This window comes from Euprymna scolopes, chromosome 2, assembly GCF_053919585.1.
Source record: "Euprymna scolopes isolate OS-2025 chromosome 2, ASM5391958v1, whole genome shotgun sequence".
In the NCBI taxonomy this organism is placed as follows: Eukaryota; Metazoa; Mollusca; class Cephalopoda; order Sepiida; family Sepiolidae; genus Euprymna; species Euprymna scolopes.
Window position 1 is genome coordinate 20,896,532 of NC_136483.1, and position 18,814 is coordinate 20,915,345.

Below are 18,814 nucleotides of genomic sequence, written 5' to 3' on the forward strand. Positions count from 1 at the left end.
ATTTAATTGCATTGCTTTAATTGCATTGCTTTAATTGCATTAATTTAATTACATCGATTTAATTGTATTGCTTTAATTTTATTGATTTTATTGTACTGCTTTAATTGTATTGATTTAATTTTATTGATTTAATTGTATTGATTGAATTGTATTGATTTTATTGTATTGATTGAATTGTATTGATTTAATTCTATTGATTTAATTGTATTGATTTAATTGTATTGATTTAATTGTATTGATTTAATTGTATTGATTTAATTTTATTGATTTTATTGTACTGCTTTAATTGTATTGATTTAATTGTATTGATTTAATTGTATTGATTTAATTGTATTGATTTAATTGTATTGATTTTATTGTACTGCTTTAATTGTATTGATTTAATTTTATTTATTTAATTGTATTGATTTAATTGTATTGATTTAATTGCATTGCTTTAATTGCATTGCTTTAATTGCATTAATTTAATTACATCGATTTAATTGTATTGCTTTAATTTTATTGATTTTATTGTATTGATTTAATTGTATTGATTAATTGTATTGATTTTATTGTATTGATTGAATTGTATTGATTTTATTGTATTGATTGAATTGTATTGATTTAATTCTATTGATTTAATTCTATTGATTTCATTGTATTGCTTTAATTGTATTGATTTAATTGTATTGATTTTATTGTATTGCTGTAATTGTATTGATTTCATTGTATTGCTTTAATTATATTGCTTTAATTGTATTGCTTTAATTATATTGCTGTAATTGTATTGATTTTATTGTATTGAATGAATTATATTGATTTAATTCTATTGTTTTAATTCTATTGTTTTAATTCTATTGTTTTAATTCTATTGTTTTAATTCTATTGTTTTAATTCTATTGTTTTAAGAGAATTAATTTAAACAGTTGATCAATTGAATTTGTTTAATAGATTTTGCCCACACACTAGTTATTAATGTTGTTTAAATGATGACCCCCTCTTCCTCCTTCACTTCCCTTAAAAATGATGACGGTGCCCCTCAAAAAACGGTATTTACGTTGGTGTGTTGTCGAGAGGGTTCCTTACCTGAGCCGGGTTCTATAATGTTGCACTGCAAGAATGGCTTGCTGTTTCTCTTTCCTGCGTTCATTCACGCATGAAGTGACCCTTCCTTTCCATTTGTGATAAGCGGACAGAAGATGTCGTGTACTTATCCGATCTGTCAGGTATGCTCGTAGGATCGTCAGGCGGACCTGACCTTGGACATAATCATACCAGGCCTTCAAAACCCTAAAATTAAAAACGGAAAGAGAACAGAAAAAGGCGTGACGCATACAGAAAGCCAATTGTTTTACAAGCCAAAAATAAAAGTTAGAAATCAAGGGTTCGTGGGGCAAAAAGGGGCCTCGGTAGTTTAATTATAGCCTATCTTCAGTGCTCGCGGGATTTGTTTAGATGTTAAAGAGTTCATTCTAGGATGTTGGGAATAGGGACGCAAGCTTTTGAGTAGTATTCGTGATGATGAACTGGGGTAGGAGAGACAGTAGCCCACTATGGAACTTTCTCGTTAAAATACAAATTATAGACTGATGCTTATTTTTCCGGGTTGAAAAATGAAGACAAAGAGAACGGAATGAGAAAATATATGAAAATAATAAAAACAAAACACAATAGAAACTTATTCATCAAATATAAACAAAGTAGTATTATATTTCCCATTGGCAGGGCTCTTAACATCCTCCAACGGCCTACCTCAGAGTTCATGTTTTCTTTCATGCATTTATTACAAAAATATTTAACGCCAAACTTTTCAGCCAGTTAAAAATGGGCAAAAGTTATAACCTGTTGACTTAGAACGTGTGCTTTATTTCAAATTGATGATCAAATATAATTAGATTTGTGCTCATTTTTACATTAAACTTTAATCTTATTAATCACTGTTAATTGCTAACTGTGCATTGTTAGTGCTGCTTGATCACATCTAAGTAACCTTTTGTACATGGCAGATAATTATATAATTAACTTAAAAAAAACAAAACATAATACTGAAAACCAGCATGTAATACTAGTAGGTATACCTAGCGTTGTCTAGGTGACAATTTTACATATTTCTCTTTGCTATTAGTTTTTGAAAAAAATATATAATAAACACAGATTTAAGACATTCGTATAAAATATTTTTAAAGTAAAAGAGTTGGTAAAACGTTAAAAAAATTAAAGTAGAAAATAAATCAAAATAAGTCACAGTATAATTTTTAGTATAAACAATTCACTACTTGTAAAAAATAAATAAATATTATTAATTTTTTCAGCAAGCCAAAACGATATATGCTTTTATTTTCTTTAAAAGAAATATTGGCGTTTTTATGGTTGAATTCAAGTCTAGCATTATAAATTCCAGAGATTTTTTGAGGATCGGCACTATTGCTAAACGAATTATTTTGTGCATTTTTTTGTTTAAAAAAATAACCATTGTAAGCATAGAACAAAATATCGAAGCCAGTGATTTTGTTTAATTTATCGCCATCATCTAAATTGAAAATAAAAATGTCCGCTCCTTGTGTTCTTCATAAAATCATCTTTTAATCTGATTGGTCAATTTTTTTCTTCGAGTAACCTGCCCTTTCTTTTTTTTTGGGGGGGGGGGGTTTCACTAATACGAAAAAAATTATTAAACAGGATTTGGTTTTTCTCCTTCAATTGGGGGTGGGGGTGGTTGTGGAATTTTCCTTTTATTTAAAATAAAATAAAACAAACGAAAAAAATTATTAAACAAGATTTGAAAAAAATAAAACAAACATTATTAAATATTTATTTTACATTTGTACGGATTCGGTAAAATAAGTTTTGAGAAAAGCATAATATTAATGCACATTGAAGGAAAAAAACTAAATCTTTTTAATAATTTTCTCGTTTGTTTTACTTTATTTTAGATAAAGTGAAAATTCCCCCCCCCCCCAAAAAAAAAGAAAGGGCAGGTCACTCTCGATGAGAGACTTGCTGAACCAACTGGAGATGTAAACTCAGATTGGCTGTCCTTCAAAGAAACTGTTTATGAAACATCCAAAGAGTGCCTCGGGCTGGTTGGGAAACGCCATGAGGACTGGTTCGATGAGAACTGCGAAGAAATCAAGCAACTCATCAACCAGAGAAATGCTGCAAGAAGTTCAATGTTGTTCAAGAACACTAGATCCATCAAAGCAAAGTACGCTAAGGCAAACAGCAAGATCCAGAGCAGATGTAGGGAACCTAAGAACAGTTGATGGATGGCTAAGGCTGCTGGACTACAGATTCTGGCTGACACCAATGACATGAAGGGTTTCTATGGGAGTATGAAAGCAGCCTGGGGCCCAAATGTACACGATGGCAGTAACACATTCTGGGGAGAACCATGGCTGGCTATTAGGTGTTTGTTGGAAATTTTGGATGGTATGAATCGGTCTATGCCTAAAATTATCCATTCAGTCAGGTCTGATACTATAGAGGATACATCCTTTTTAAATGGAATGCAGAGATAGATCAGATATAAATGTGCGGAAGCTATCCCAGTCAGCCATAGAGTATCGATATACACTACAGTGGAAAGATACGTCTGAAGACTTATTACATTTCATTTTTATCTTAACTGATACAAACAAGTGGTCGGAAGATCCCAGAGGAGATAGAACGGAACATGAACATAGCTCAGGGGAAGTTGTGAGAAAAAGATCTAGAAGGCTTGCATGCTGACCGGTAGTATCGGGTACATGGGTGGGTTTGCGGACAATCTGAGTGAGGTCATAGGCAATGGCTAAATCATGACAGAACCTCCCCTCATCGTCTGTCTTGTTTGAGTGGGGTAGCCATTCTACATTGTGGACATTGAAGTCACCACAAATGTGAATGTTAGTTGAAGGATGAGCAGACAAGATATGGTCAATTTTCTCAGATATACTCTATTGTGGGGGCGATGGAGGGCAAATATAAATGCGGTGGTGTAAGCAAGTGCAGCCAAGAAGCACATATAAGGAAAATTAGAGTTTTCTCTGGAGATATCCTTACCACATGGAAAGCCATCTTTAATGTAGGTACATATTCCATGCCCACAGCGATCTTGGTGGTCAGATTTAGATGTTAAGTTAGAGTATCCTTTAATTATGATCTCATCTGGGGAAGTAGTCGGCCCTATTTCAGTTTTGCTTAGGAAGAATATGTCCGGTTTTATCTCCTGTTAATTGGGTTTCAACCTCTGTGGAAGATTGGAATGTAGACTCCTGATGTTGGAGAAGGAGACATGGTAGTAGGAGTACGTTGGAGGTTGGGGTTCTAGGTTTATTCATGTTTATTTTTTCTGGAGATATTTCATGTTGAGGTTTTGGGATTTGTGGAACAGGTCGACAGACTTGATTAGAGCAGGACAGATAGGGAAAGTAAGAGAGAAAAAGACAGGATTTATTTTTTTTTATTTTGTAGCACATGATAAGGTAAAGCCGTAACAATTACCCAGAGGCCCCATTACGAGAGGCCCCACCAGAAACTACTGCATGGTTCAGAATCCATTCACCAAATGGCAAGACAGCAGCCCCAGTACTTTGCACCTGTTGATAGGACAGCCTCCTTAGTGGTTAATCTAATGTTCGGGTCCCTGACTATCAGGCGGGTAACGTCAGCCCAGATGAAACATTTACCTCTAGCACCCTTACTCGTGACATGGCAACAAGGATAGACATAGAAGCAGAAATTTTCCGACATCTCACACTACTGTTTACAAAGTACTACCAACCTAGAAAGCAGCTTTTTCTTCACCCTTTGTCAGAAAAATCACCCATTGGAAATGAGGACTGAGGGACAAATAAGGCGAAGCAAGAGTTTCTGGAGCTGCCGATAACACAACCACAGTGAATTATCTACTCTCCATTTAATAAAAAATAGCTGCGAAGGACTTATTAATATCTACTTAATATAATTCTGTTGCTCCATTTCCAATTTAGGACGATATTTGAAAATAGTCTCTCTGCCCATATTAATGCTCATTGTTAGGATTAAAATGAGTTTAAGAAAATTAACACTTATCGCCTTGTTTTTGACACCTTGTGTTCCAGCACGAGTGACCATATTTTAGGTGGAAGTGTGAATGGTAGTTCCCTTGCTCGGATATTTTGCATGCTTGTGTCTATTTATAGAAGATAGAATTCATCTTTCATATTCCACGCACACGTGCGTATGATATGTTAATTTTAGTTTTTTATTTATTTATTTATTTGTTTATTTATTTATTTTGCTTTAAATAAAGTTCTAACTTCTAACATAGAAAAAGCTGACAAGTCCTTGTACAGAGAGACAGAAAGCACTCGAAGATGGTATCTAGTCATTAATTTAGACGTTTCTCTACATCTGCATAGAAAAGTATGTTTAAAGTAAAGTAAAAAAAAAAATAAAAATAAAGCTATATCTTTTTTTTTTCTTCCTCCGATTTTGGTATTTAGGATGCTGCAAGTGTCCTGGACTTTGAGGTGGGCAGCATCAGGTCTTATAGCTGTTTTTGATGCTATCCGATCCAAAGGGTTCACATACAGTTGTGTTGCTTCTTACACAATTGAGGCAGGGTTTACTCAGTCTACTATGTCCCCTAGGTCCTGGGATATGCACACGCATTATGGAGTTGATGCAAGAAGGGGCATGCTGCACATGGCCAAACCACCTGAAACACAGAACGTATAATTCTACCAATACCAAATTTCTGCTGAAGTTGGTGGAATCCTTTGTAGCCGCGCATCCACCTAATCATGATCATTATTAGGAAGCCATTGCAGTTCAAAAATGGTTCCTGCTTATGTATCACTGTGGTGCAAGACGGCAGAGCGAACACAGGCTGAAAAGATCTTGTTCCAAATCTCGAACAAAATGTGCCTTGATGTAAGGATTATCAGTAATTTTCTGAACGTCCTCCAAGCAATATGTAAAAGAATTTTAAGTTAAAAGTTCAAGAAATATCTATAAACGAATTCCTTAATTCCAAGAGCGAGGTTAATAACCAACATATATGTTGAAGTATTCTTTTAAAAGAAACGTTTGAAGAAAAAATAAAGTTTGGAAAACTGAAATGTTTGTAGAAAAAAAGTGTTTCACCTGGTTTTAATTTTATGCTTGAATAAGTTGGTAGAAATCTGCTTGTGTTGCCAACGAATTTTCCAATTTCTGAAAGTTGATTTCAACTGTCTTTTCTGCTGAATCGTCTGGTATTCTTGGAATCTTCGTTCATACAAGAGTGAGGCTGTAAAGCAACATGTATAACATAGAAGTAGACAATATTCTTGCTTAAAATATAAAAGTGAGTCAACATTCTGTTCAATATTTGCACACATGCTAGATGGCGGCACATATACCACATGACTAAAGCAGTTTCGTGAAAGGTGCTTTTTGTGCATCATTTTGGTTTCTAAGTCCGGACAGATGAATACACAGCATAGCCCCTATTTACTTGCCTCCCCACGAGGGCAGAATTAGACACAAGATCGGTTTTTAATGTTGGAAAAATCCAGCCCCCTCCAAAAAAAAAAACAAAAAAACGGGCATTCTAAAAATTTTAAATTGTCTTAGTCTAGAAGAATCTCTATTAACCAACCAAGAACAGAAGAGATAGTACACCTTGATCTGACCCATGCAGCATAGTCTAATTCAGAAACATGCTTTATAGGTTCGTACTAAACCAGAACACTGTGCAAAAGAGCCAAATATGTCCTAAAATGAGGTACGATTGCCATATATAGGAATGAGCAGCTCAAAGCTTTTTTGACAGAGTTCAAAACTATCTCCGAAACCTCGTAAGTGATGTCCTTTTCTCCTCCTTGGAACCGTTTTACTACAGAAGAGATATGGCGAATCTATTTCTGCTCTAGCATTATTGTCAGGGCAAGTGCACGACTGAGCTTCAATTTATGGCTCTCCCCTTTGCAAAACATTCGCAACAAACATGTCCAGCTGCAACAACTGTAAAAAAATTTACTTTACTCTCTGTGTGTGCCTAAAACTAAATGCAAATTCCATGAACAAAGTTTATTTCCTAGAACTGTCTCTCTGTGGAACTCTAAACTGCATAGCTGCTTTCCAGCTGACAACAATATGGTTGCTTTCAAGTCCAATTTAAACAAGTTCTTATAAAATCATCCTCTTAAATAATCAAATTCTACCCAATTTCCACCACTACTGATCATTACACTGTTGTCTCACCGTTCAGCCGACAAGCTCATTAACTACTATCTGAATAGCCTTCAGGCCTTGATAAGTGGTGACTTCTATGTAAAAAAAAAAATGAGAAACCCAAATAAATAGGCAAAGTCTAACAAACCTAAAAATTCAAATTATAAGACCATATTTAAGACATGGAGGCCAATCTGGTGGGTAGCATTCAAAGAGTGTTGTTGTCGATAAAATCAAATAAGTCACTGAAATATTGTAAATTTATTGAGTCAATCTAATAAATGACGTTTTTATGTTGAAAACCAGATCTTTATATCGAATAAAGTAACCCTTGGAACAACAAAAATTGATTTCTTTTTGATAGCACCCTCGTGTCTGATAAAATAATTAATAAAAAAAAGAATAGTGCTTATATAATACTAGCAGGAAGACCCGACGTTGCCCAGGATCGAATGAGGATAAACGAATGTTCCACAATGCCAATATTTTATTGTCATTGAAATCATCTATTTTTCAATCAAATCAATTGATTATTGCCTGCTTTTTTTTTTATTATTTCATTTTCACCCCAAACAAGGTACATTGCCACTTTGATGTAGGGGGCTACCATCGGGGACATAAGTTGCAGGGATACTATGTAGGGAGTTGAGCAGCGAGATATCTGTTCACATTACACTTGAACTTCTGAATATTAGTACAGTTAAGAAAGCAGGAACTCGTAAGAGAGTTCCAAAGTCTAGCAGTTCTGGGAAAGAAGCTATTAGAGTAGAAGGCTTTCTTACATCTAGGGATCTCTACTGTGTAGGGGTGGGATGTTCTAGTTGGAGACACAATGCAGTGCACCAGGAGGAAGCTTACATACCTCCCTGCGGTGACTTAAGTCAAAATACATTGTAGTCTACATTGTACTGTAGAGAATTTACTGTTGATTTTATAAATATATTTTTATATAATGACTAGAATTAAAGCTTAAAATGAAAACGTCAAGTATCATGGTTCAGTTGTGCTCTAAACAGAAAAATTAATTTCAAACACACCCCTAAACTTAATATTGATATTATATGTTGGGCCCGACTGTCTGTGCAGGGATAAAACCTCTCAAATGCACCTGTGATGTTGGACTGTATAAAGGTGTTAACTTTGTTCAAAATCAGACTGTTCCTCCTTTAATGTGATTGTTTTTTGATTATTGATTATCGGTACTTATCGGGGATATGCCGATACAAAACCTATCTAAGAACACTTTCTGACACATAAAGTACATTTGTGTGAAATTTTTAAAAAATCAGCTCAGCTGCTTTGGAGTCTATAGGGAAGGAACTTACACACACAGTGCCTTTTATATATAAGTAGAGATATAGATTCGTCACAGCTGAAAATCACATTCCAAATAAAAATTCTTTGTGAGGTGGATGTGTGGTGTAAGTTATGATGAGGTTATGAAGTCATTAGAAGAGTTACATATTTCCAACATAGTTGATGTTTTGTGCCAGAATAGACTGAGGTGGTATGGGCATGTTGAAAGGATGGATGATGCAAATCTAGTCAGCAGATGTAGGTTTATTAAGGTTGATGGATTTAGAGGGAGGGGTATAAACATGTAACATGTAAGACATGAAGTCAGTTATTTAGGGATAATTGTAAAATGTTGAAATTATAACCAGGCCTTGCACAAGACCGAAAGGCCGGGAGAAAAGTCATCAGACAAAACCGTCCAACCCATGCTAGCATGGAAACGAATGTTAAATAATGATGATGAAGAAGAAGAAGAAGAAGAAGAAGAAGAAGAAGAATTAAACTTCTACTTGTTCATTTTTTCGCATTTTTGGCGAAGATGCTTACCTGCCCAAAATATGTGTCTATATCTTGTTTTTTCCTCCTTTTCCTCCCCAAACAAGGCATATTGCCACTTGAAACGTAAATGGTTACTATTTGGGATTGTGTCTAACAAAAGACTCTGGTAACTTTAGTGGCGAGACGTCTGTTCACATTACGTTTAAACTTCAGAAAGTTAGTACAGCCAGGGAAGCAGGAAACATGTAGGGAATTCCAAAGTTTAGCAGTTAGAGGGAAGAAACTATTGGAGTAAAAGGCTTCCCAGCATCTAGGGACCTCAACAATAAAGGGGTGGGATTTTGCTGCTTGTCAAGTAAGTGGAGAGCATGTATCGAAGGCCCACAAGTGCTGTGAGTTCATTAAAGTATTAGTAAAACAGGCACAGGGATGCAAGATTGTGACGATGGGACAGAGGTTAGTGCTCGGTTGATAGTGTGGGACTTATTAGATTGGAGACTCTTTTTTGAACCCTGTCTAAGAGTGAGAGGCTAGTGGTATATGCTCCAGCCCTGATCTAACAACAACACTCTATGCATTGACAAATGGTGGCTTTTTTAAGATATAGGATACTCTCAAGTGTAAGTAATTTTCTTGCACGATAGAGGGAGCCCACCTTCTTTACAGAAGTCTTGGCAACGTCCTCAATGTAGTTTGTTTCATATTTTTTTATTTGCAATGCGATGATCACTAGTGACCAATACTAAACAAGCACCAAAAGAACTGAAATAAAGAATCAGAACACAAATAAGCAGTGTGTGAAAAGGAATGAAACCAAAGTAATGTAAGGATGTTATTGTTCGTTTATTAAATGATAGCATTGTAATTGGTAGTCACTCTTTAGAAATCATCTACTGTCAACAAGACTAACATGGCGAGGAGAGTAACTAGACAACCAGAGGAACAAAGAAAGAAACCTATGAAAAGAAGGGTGAACCCTCTGAAAGGTTAATGGATTTCTTGTATATTCAACCTGGGTCTGTAGATGTTAAAAATATGGATTGGCTATACAATTGTATTTCTAACAGTGAATAAAGTCGTGTCAAAAGAGAGAGCTAAATAAGCAGGCATTGGACAGCTGATGATAACACCTTTCATATTAGGTATAATTAGGTCGCGCTTAATAATTTCAACTGCCTAAAAATAAAATAGACATAAATTAACTTCTAAGCAAAAAAAAATGTTTTCCAATTCGACGATATATAAAAAAAATGATTGATATTTGCTTTTACTTTCAAAATCTGTGTAATTTTGTACTATTTAAATGTAAATATCATGAAGTAACACTCGCAAATCGACTTCAATTTCCGAAAGGTCAACTAAAATTGTTGACCTTTCGGAAAATGGAGCCTTTTTTATTTATCGTACTCAACCAGCCAGTCTCCAGTCAACAGGTACACTTTCAAGGTCATCGATTTCTCATTATTTCCATTTGTCTGTTTTTGTGGCTTGTGACCAAGTCTGGCACAAGAACATTCCTCTGAATGTTCTTAAGTCATCATGCTACACGATATTGGCAAAATATTTCTGTATGTACATACTCATATGTTAAGGTAATTGTATAGTCGCATCTATATTATCACCCTTCATCACTTTTTTAGAAGATGGAATAGATCGATCACTAAAGAGGCAATGTAAGAAAAGTAATTTTTAAAGTTCATCCGATGTGGCTACTGTGTACAACGTGAAACTATAGTTAAAATACACATTATTGGTTTTTGTGTTAAGATAAGGATGTAGTATCTGTTCTGTCCGACGATGGTGCAATAATATTGTGCAGTTTACGTTTGCACCAGACATTCTTAGAATGGAAATATATCACAAACTTCTAAAAAAATGTTCAGAGATGGAATCTCACCTCCCCATAACAATATATATGTTTGAAACTAGATTACTTATGTTTCAGTTTAAACAAAAGTGGAACAACAATATCAGGAGTGGAGGTCTGCGTTTCCACTTGACATCCATCCAAATCTAACTCTGGTGTGTATTTACATAATAATAATACAGTAGAACCCCGGGATGCGGCATTAAATATTAGTAACAAAATACAGTACAGTATAAAATACACATGTATATAATCAAATAACATTATAAATAACACCGTAAAGCGGGGCAAATACCGTAACCAGAGGCCGGAAAAACAGCGTATTTCACTTCGTAACCTTAAAAAAACATATCCTGGGGCCACCGTATCCCGGGGTTCTACTGTACTACTTTAATTTCCCACTAATACTTTTAAATCACTTTTTCAAACGTTTTCTACCAAAATTCAAGACTTTTGAAACTTTCCTAAAAAAAAGTTTTCAAACTCATGCAAACTAGTAATTCTTCACCTTTATTTTACTAGTTATTTATTCTGAAAGAAAAAATCCCATCTTTTTTTGTTTTTTAACTTCATGGAATAAAGAAATACATCGTTTTTATATACACTAAACCATTCATAGAATTGCGTCAGAAATTTAAGTTGTCGTACATAAATTATTATTAACATTTCTGATGACTTAAAGAAAGAAATCATCGTTGCTTTGATATTATAGTGTGGACATTTTTTTTTAATTCATTTTAGTCTGATGCGATAAGTCTGGGTGGTTGTTTGACTTGATATTTGTTTTCTTGCTTTCTCTTACAACTGGAGATCGTTGCGTCCAGGGCTTAGGAAAAACATCTATTTTACTCACTAACTTTTGCATAAGAGAATTAATGTAAATATATGTATTCATATACAAATAAATACACATTGGTCTTTATTAAACAGTGACGGGTATATATATATATATATATATATATATATATATATATATATATATATATATATATATATATATATATTAGATATTAGAGAGAGAGAGAGAGATACAGAGAGAGAGAGAGAGAGAGAGAGAGAGAGAGAGAGAGAGAGAAAGGAACAACCCGAGTTATGTGTTCATTAACGTTTCGTCTTTATTTCGAGACTTCCTCTGGATGAACATATATATATATATAATTATAAAACTCAAATGACCTTGTAACGAGTGATGTAACCCACTTTCTGGGTTACGACACCCGGTTGCGCATGCGCGCATAAATATTAACCCATAACAACGTAAACAAATAAACACAAATCGCTTCTTTTGCAGACTTTGACCTGTGCACTGAAATATTAACGTTATTATTTCGAAATTATTATTTAACATGGGAAGAGTGGGGGTGTTTTGCAACTATTCTTTATTACAACTATACTGTCGCTATTTTCTTACAACTAAACAACTTTAACCCGTTGACAAACATAAGAACAATTGTAGTAAAGCCAAGACTACTACTACTACTACTAGTACTAATACTCTCTATTCGTCCATTTTCCTTCCTTTTTTGTTTACATTTCTAGATACAAAATAGTTGTGTGAGAACGGTAAATTTGTTGACACATTTACTAATCTGTTTCAATATTAGTTTTATTTTATTTTATTTATTTAGGTTTTATTTTTTTGCTTCAGTTTTTATTAATTTTTTTTTTTTAGATTTTAAGTTTCTATAACTTGGTTGAAGGATTCCAATATGGGTTTTTCATTCTTATATTTCTCATCGGTAGGTTCATGTGCGTTTTTGCTGCTAAATGACTTTTGTCTGTGTTCGATTCATAGGAAAATCATGTTTAATTTTCGATTTTTGAGCGATTATTCGGAAAATAGGTAACTTTACACGAATAGGGAGGATTTTTTTTTTCATGTTTGAGTGATCCGTCCGTGATTTTTCATTTTAATATACTTTCATAGAAATGTTTCTGTTATGTCAGAAAAAAAACTATTTTCTTTACGTCACAAGTGTCACGCTCATACATGAATTCCATAGCTAATATAACATACTGACCCAACGAGTCACGGGTAGTCTATATATATATATAATTTTTCTACATATTTCATCAAATAAACCTTAAAAGTGTCTCTGTGAATATATTTTTTTACTTATTTGGCTGTAAACACTATCAATAATTTCCCCACTCTTTATCTGTGCCTAAACCTAAACGTAGATTCCATGAACAAAGCTGCTTTCTAAGAACTGCACACCTGTGGAACTCTCTGCCGTTTACCTGCTTTCCAGCTGACTATAATATGGCCGTCTTCAAGTCCAATGTAAACAAGTTCTTGATTAGCCGTTTCCTTTAAGCAATCCAATTTACCAAATTTACACTTCTAATGATTACTATGATATTGTCCTTTTGACCACTGTACACGCTTTAACTCTTATCCTCGAGTGGCATCTGGGCCTTAATAAGTGGTGATTCCTTTGTAAAAAAAAAGTTATTTCTGAATTCATCATTGTTATGAGTTAATTATTCTTTCTTTTTAGTTATTTGACTTAAGTCAGTTTTATAAGATTAAGGAGAAATCCATTTGTGATTATATAGACAAGGAGACTTTACTCCAGTAAGTTACGAATGGCAGACTTCCATATGATGAGGAAAGATCAAGCCTTACTCACAAATGGATTTTTAAAAATGGCTGGCCTAGGTTTTGCCACTTATAGACTGAGAGCCCGAACCACCTAATGTCTGGATGTCAAATCCTATTGGCAGTGGTCCTGGATATTACCTTAAACTATATCCAGTGGTGAGGCCCCAGCTTGCAGGTTTTGGGGAGTGTGGAGCCACCCTTTAATTACTATTGCTCCCAGGTTCACTCTGACCCGGAGTGATAGTACCTGTTAGGGTTCCAACTATGGGTTAAATAGAAACCGACTTGAAAACAACAAATATATTATAATAAAAAATTTGGTTAAGCTCAACCAGAAACTTTCCTGTTCTCTTAAGTTGTTTCCATCCTTGTTTTATTTATTTTTTGTTTCTATCTACTTATTTGTGCATTTCTTTTTTAATTTTATTTTTTTACAATCTGGATTTCCATAAAAATAAAATCACTCCTCATTATACACAACAACTACCAAAGCGAGTATCATGCATTTATTAAAGAGAAGGAGGGGGAACATCACTAATTTTAGAATCCAGTATCCAGCTGTTTTTAATATGCACAAATAAAATATCACATAGTCTTACCTTTGGTGTACATTTGCCAACTGCTGAACACCTTGGTGATTAGTTTGCTCTTATATGTTTGGTCAGCACGGGTGATCAAGAGTGTGGACCTCCACCGAGTGAAAAGATGCGTTTGAGTTTGTTGCTGCTTCCATGATGCATACACGTCAAGCCGTTCTTTCAATTGTTTCATCATCGCAAACCGATTCCTCCACACAACAAAGCAGAAGCGAACCTAGAATGTTTGTAAATATACTTCATTATTCAATCGAATAAATTTCAAGACATAATAAATGAACTAAATACTTAATTTCCAGCATCCTTAGATTCGATTGAACAATTTAATAACAACTGAAGAAAAAAAGAAGTCCAACTTTTTTCCTTTGATTTTGGGAGCGAGTCCGTTTGTTGTTTGAGGATTTCACAAGATATTGTTATTTTTTAGAACCTATTCATGTAAAGCCAATTTATCTCTGGATATTTATCTCCCTCCTCTGAAGGGACGATGTGACACAAAGGTCGGAAAGTAGGATTTGAAAAGCTAGTGCCCTAGAAGAGGAGCACTCTGACCTGCAAAACAAATGACCTTTTTTGAAGGTTCTGGAAAGTTCGGGGATCTTCTGGGTTTTTCTAAATCTTTCTATTTGTTTTTCTCTTTAAGGTTCTGGAAAGTTCTGGAACTTTCTGGACTTTTTAAAATCTTTCCGTTTCTTTTCCTCTGTCAGTGTAAACTTTTATTAAAGAAAATCTTTTTGAAATGATAAATATGACCACTCTCTTTATTTAGGGAAGATAAATTAAGCTCTCATAACACTTTCCCCCTTCAGAGTAAAAGTTTGGAATTCATAATGAAAAGTTTTATTAAACAATAAATCTTTGTATATATATATATATATATATATATATATATATATATATATATATATATATATATATATATATACAGTGATGATCATATTTATTGGCACGGTAAAATAAAAGTTAAATTTTGTCTAATAAATTCTAAAAAAGAGATTAAATTAAAGAAAATAACAAAGTATATTATGTATTTTTAACTGGCCTTTCCGATGCAGCAATCGGATTTTAGAAAAAATAAATAACAAAGGAACAACAAACATAATTGCAAAAAACCCTTGTTCAAAATTATTGGCACGGCTTTGTTTTTCTTTTAGTATCAGTATAATATCAATCAATTTCCGGTTTACGTGCTTTCTGAACTTTTTTATAGCCATATTATGCTTGTTTAACGCTAATTCAGTGAATAATTTTTTTCAGATAATTTTTAGATAGCGATTTATTTAAACTATTATAAGTGACTAAATTATAATTTTCAATCGCCATGGTTAAAACTAAGGAACACAGCGAAGACGTCAGGAAGCTTGTTGTAGCATGCCATACCAATGGGGAGGGCTATGATAAGATTTCAAAGAAGCTAAACCTTCCCAAATCCACTGTTAGAGCCATAATAAACAAGTTCAAATCGCAAGGCCACGTTATGAGTTTAGAGGGTAGAGGGAGAAAAAGGATTCTTTCCCCAAGAGATGAACGGAAAATTGTTCGACAAGTAAAACAAAACCCAAGGATCTCTGTTGGGGAGATTGTTGATGAACAGAGCACCTCTGGAGTGAATGTATCTCGACATACAGTTGGTAGAGTTTTGAAGAGAGCTGGTTTAAAAGCATGTCGTCCGAGAAAGACTCCCTTATTGAAGCCTATGCACCTGAAAGCAAGGCTAGCCTTTGCAAAACGTCATATTGATAAAGATGTTGCATTCTGGAAACGTGTTCTATGGACTGACGAAACGAAAATAGAGTTATTTGGCCATAATAAAGTGTCTTAAATTTACGAAAATCTGGCGAAGCTTTCCTGCCTAAGAACACCATACCCACAGTGAAGCACGGTGGAGGCAGTTTGATGTTTTGGGGATCCTTTGCTGCCTCTGGACCAGGGCGACTTGTTAAGGTCACAGGTAGCATAAAAAAGGAAGATTATGTTAAAATATTGGATGAAAACCTGAAAGACTCTGCTAAAGAGCTCTCACTTGGTCGTCGTTGGTGGTTCATGCAAGATAATGACCCAAAGCATTCGGCTAAACTGACTAAGAAATGGCTTGAGGACAATCATATTAATGTTTTGGAGTGGCCATCACAAAGCCCAGACCTTAATCCAATTGAAAATTTATGGAGAACATTAAAATTGAGGGTAATGCAAAGGAAGCCTAAGAATCTTATTCAATTGGAGGATTATTGTCAGGAAGAGTGGGCTAAAATTACTACTGAAGAGTGCAACAACTTGGTTGTAAACTATGAAAAGTGACTGAGGAAGGTAATCAAGGCCAAAGGCTATACAATTGATTATTAAATAAATCGTGCCAATAATTTTGAACAAGGGTTTTTTGCAATTATGTTTGTTGTTCCTTTGTTATTTATTTTTTCTAAAATCCGATTGCTGCATCGGAAAGGCCAGTTAAAAATACATAATATACTTTGTTATTTTCTTTAATTTAATCCCTTTTTTAGAATTTAGTAGACAAAATTTAACTTTTATTTTACCGTGCCAATAAATATGATCATCACTGTATATATATATATATATATACACAAGTTTTTTTTTATTGAAAAGTTATATTCTAGATAAAAATATTTGAAATGACATTGTTAATGTTTTCCTTTAATATGACAGCGCCGTCAGCATTCCTCAGTAGGGGCGTCATGGATGATTAACAATGAACTAACCTCTTCTGAAAGAGAAAAGGCAAAGCCTGGGATGATGAACCTTCTAAGACTATGCAAGACAAAAGCCATATCTCAGTCAACAAAAAAAGGTCATCCCAACAATGGTCTAGACACTGGTACTGTTGGAATCTGCCCACAAACTGCATTTTATTGTTAGAAAATATTATAACTAAGTTGCACCACGATTGAGTGCAAAGCCATTGTTACAATAAAAAATATAATTGTTCCAAGAAAAAAAAAAAAAAAATGACGGCATAAATCCAGTCAGAGAAGCCTTTTCAGGTAAAGAGTTAATCCAGTTAGGATCAGCAGAAACTTTGTGATCTTCTCGTATCAAGATGGAAAGTTATCACTGAAAAATTAAAATAGATTCTGTATATTTTATGAAGCGATTCTGAGATCTGATTGGTTTGTTCTTATCACCCAAGTTTATAAATAGAATCGCCCAAATCTTTGTGGTTGTATGTTCTCTAATATCTGGCCCAATACCTGTCGGACTCAGACGCCTGGGTATTTCCTAGAAGGTTCACCCTTCCATGTCTTGCCACCTGGCTTCAGGCTGGGGCAAGTTTATTGCTTGTTACCTGAGGCGCCCCTGCCGGGGAATGCCTATGGAGATGCCTAGGTAATTTTTGCTAGGCAAGAGTGCTCCTCTTTTTGGGGCGCCTACTGAACATCCCCATTTTCTGACCTTGTGTCACATCATGTCATGGGCAGCATGTAAATATCTGTCCTCTCAAATATTACAACAACCATTCCCTAGTTCAGGTCTAGAGAAAAAGACTCTCCCCTGGATGTAAAATTTTACCATTTTTTCAGAGTTGTTTGTATAGTTGGGTGTGAGAATCTTATGGTAAGGCAGCTGAAATAAATTTATAAATTCATCTCACATAGTGATTTGTGTTTTATCTTTCACCATTGCTAAAATGGCTCTATGATTACACTGAGCTTTCTAAAAAGAGTTATCCTAAAAAGTACTATGAAATTTAAATGTGCATTAATATGACGTTTGTTCCAAAAGTAAGGCCTCCTAATTTTTAACTAAAAAAAGTTGAAGAGCTATGAAAATGGAAGTGGTACCATTAAAACGAGCGACCTTTTGTGCTCTAGAATTAATTTTTCTACATAGTCACCACCATTCTCAATTCACTTTTGCCAGCAACGGACGACGGCTGTGCATGGGTGTCAGAAGCGCATTTTGTCACTCTCGTCTGTCACCACTCTGAAATTGACAAATCCATCTACTAACTCTGCTGACATCAACTGCATCGGCCTCATAAACGTTAAACAGGCGCCAGTGAATGTTGATCGGTTAAATTTTTTTCATGGTGGTATTCAATACAGCATCTCTGCTTCTGGCATACGTCCATAACAAGTGTTGCTTTCTCAGTGTCTCACATCGTCAATATCTGCAACAGAGAGATGAAACTTTCAGATCATAAATGCATAAGTTTAGTTATTATAACAATGCAATTTGCAATCCCTCTAATCCATTTGATCGGAAGAAAAAATAGGAGGCATTATTTTTGGAACGTCCTCCATAGATTCATTTTACATAGTGATTTGTGTTTTAGTTTTCAAAATTACTAAAATTGCTATATGACTACATTGAACTTTCTAATGGGAGTGATTCTGAAAGGTACAATAAAATTTAAATGTGCATTAATATTTGTTAGTATGGGGTGTTCAAAAAGTCACTGAAGGGTTTTATTTTTTTTATTTTTAATATCTTTTTGTAATTTTAACACAATCAGACTAAGATATTAGGGAATTTTAAAAAAAGGTAAAATTCAAACAATCTTTATTTATAAAAAATAATGTCTTTTAAATGTTGCCCATTTTCAGCTCTGCATATTTGTGCTCCTTCCAAAACATTATTCATGGCAGATGGCAAAATCTCTGGATTGCGATTTAACTCCCTTACTTCATTCCACAAGCTAGCAGATCCTGAAACGTCAACCCCCAAATCCTGCAAGAATTGAAGGAAAACATCAGGAACGAAATAAGGGGAGTTAAATCGCAATCCAGATATTCTGCAATCTGTCGTAAATAATGTTTTGGAAAGAGCTCAAATATG

General features: G+C 34.4%; 1 protein-coding gene across 1 annotated transcript in view; it reads right to left on the minus strand.

The window, feature by feature from the left end:
• LOC145289608 (uncharacterized) overlaps positions 1-18,814 on the minus strand; it is a 194,307-nt gene that overhangs the window by 36,069 nt on the left and 139,424 nt on the right. Inside the window, exons 26-28 of the mRNA XM_080136424.1 lie at positions 14,024-14,237; positions 6,088-6,232; positions 1,066-1,269 (exon numbers count right to left, since the gene is read on the minus strand). Of these exons, the coding sequence (XP_079992550.1) occupies positions 1,066-1,269; positions 6,088-6,232; positions 14,024-14,237 (563 nt within the window). The remainder of the gene's footprint in view (positions 1-1,065; positions 1,270-6,087; positions 6,233-14,023; positions 14,238-18,814) is intronic.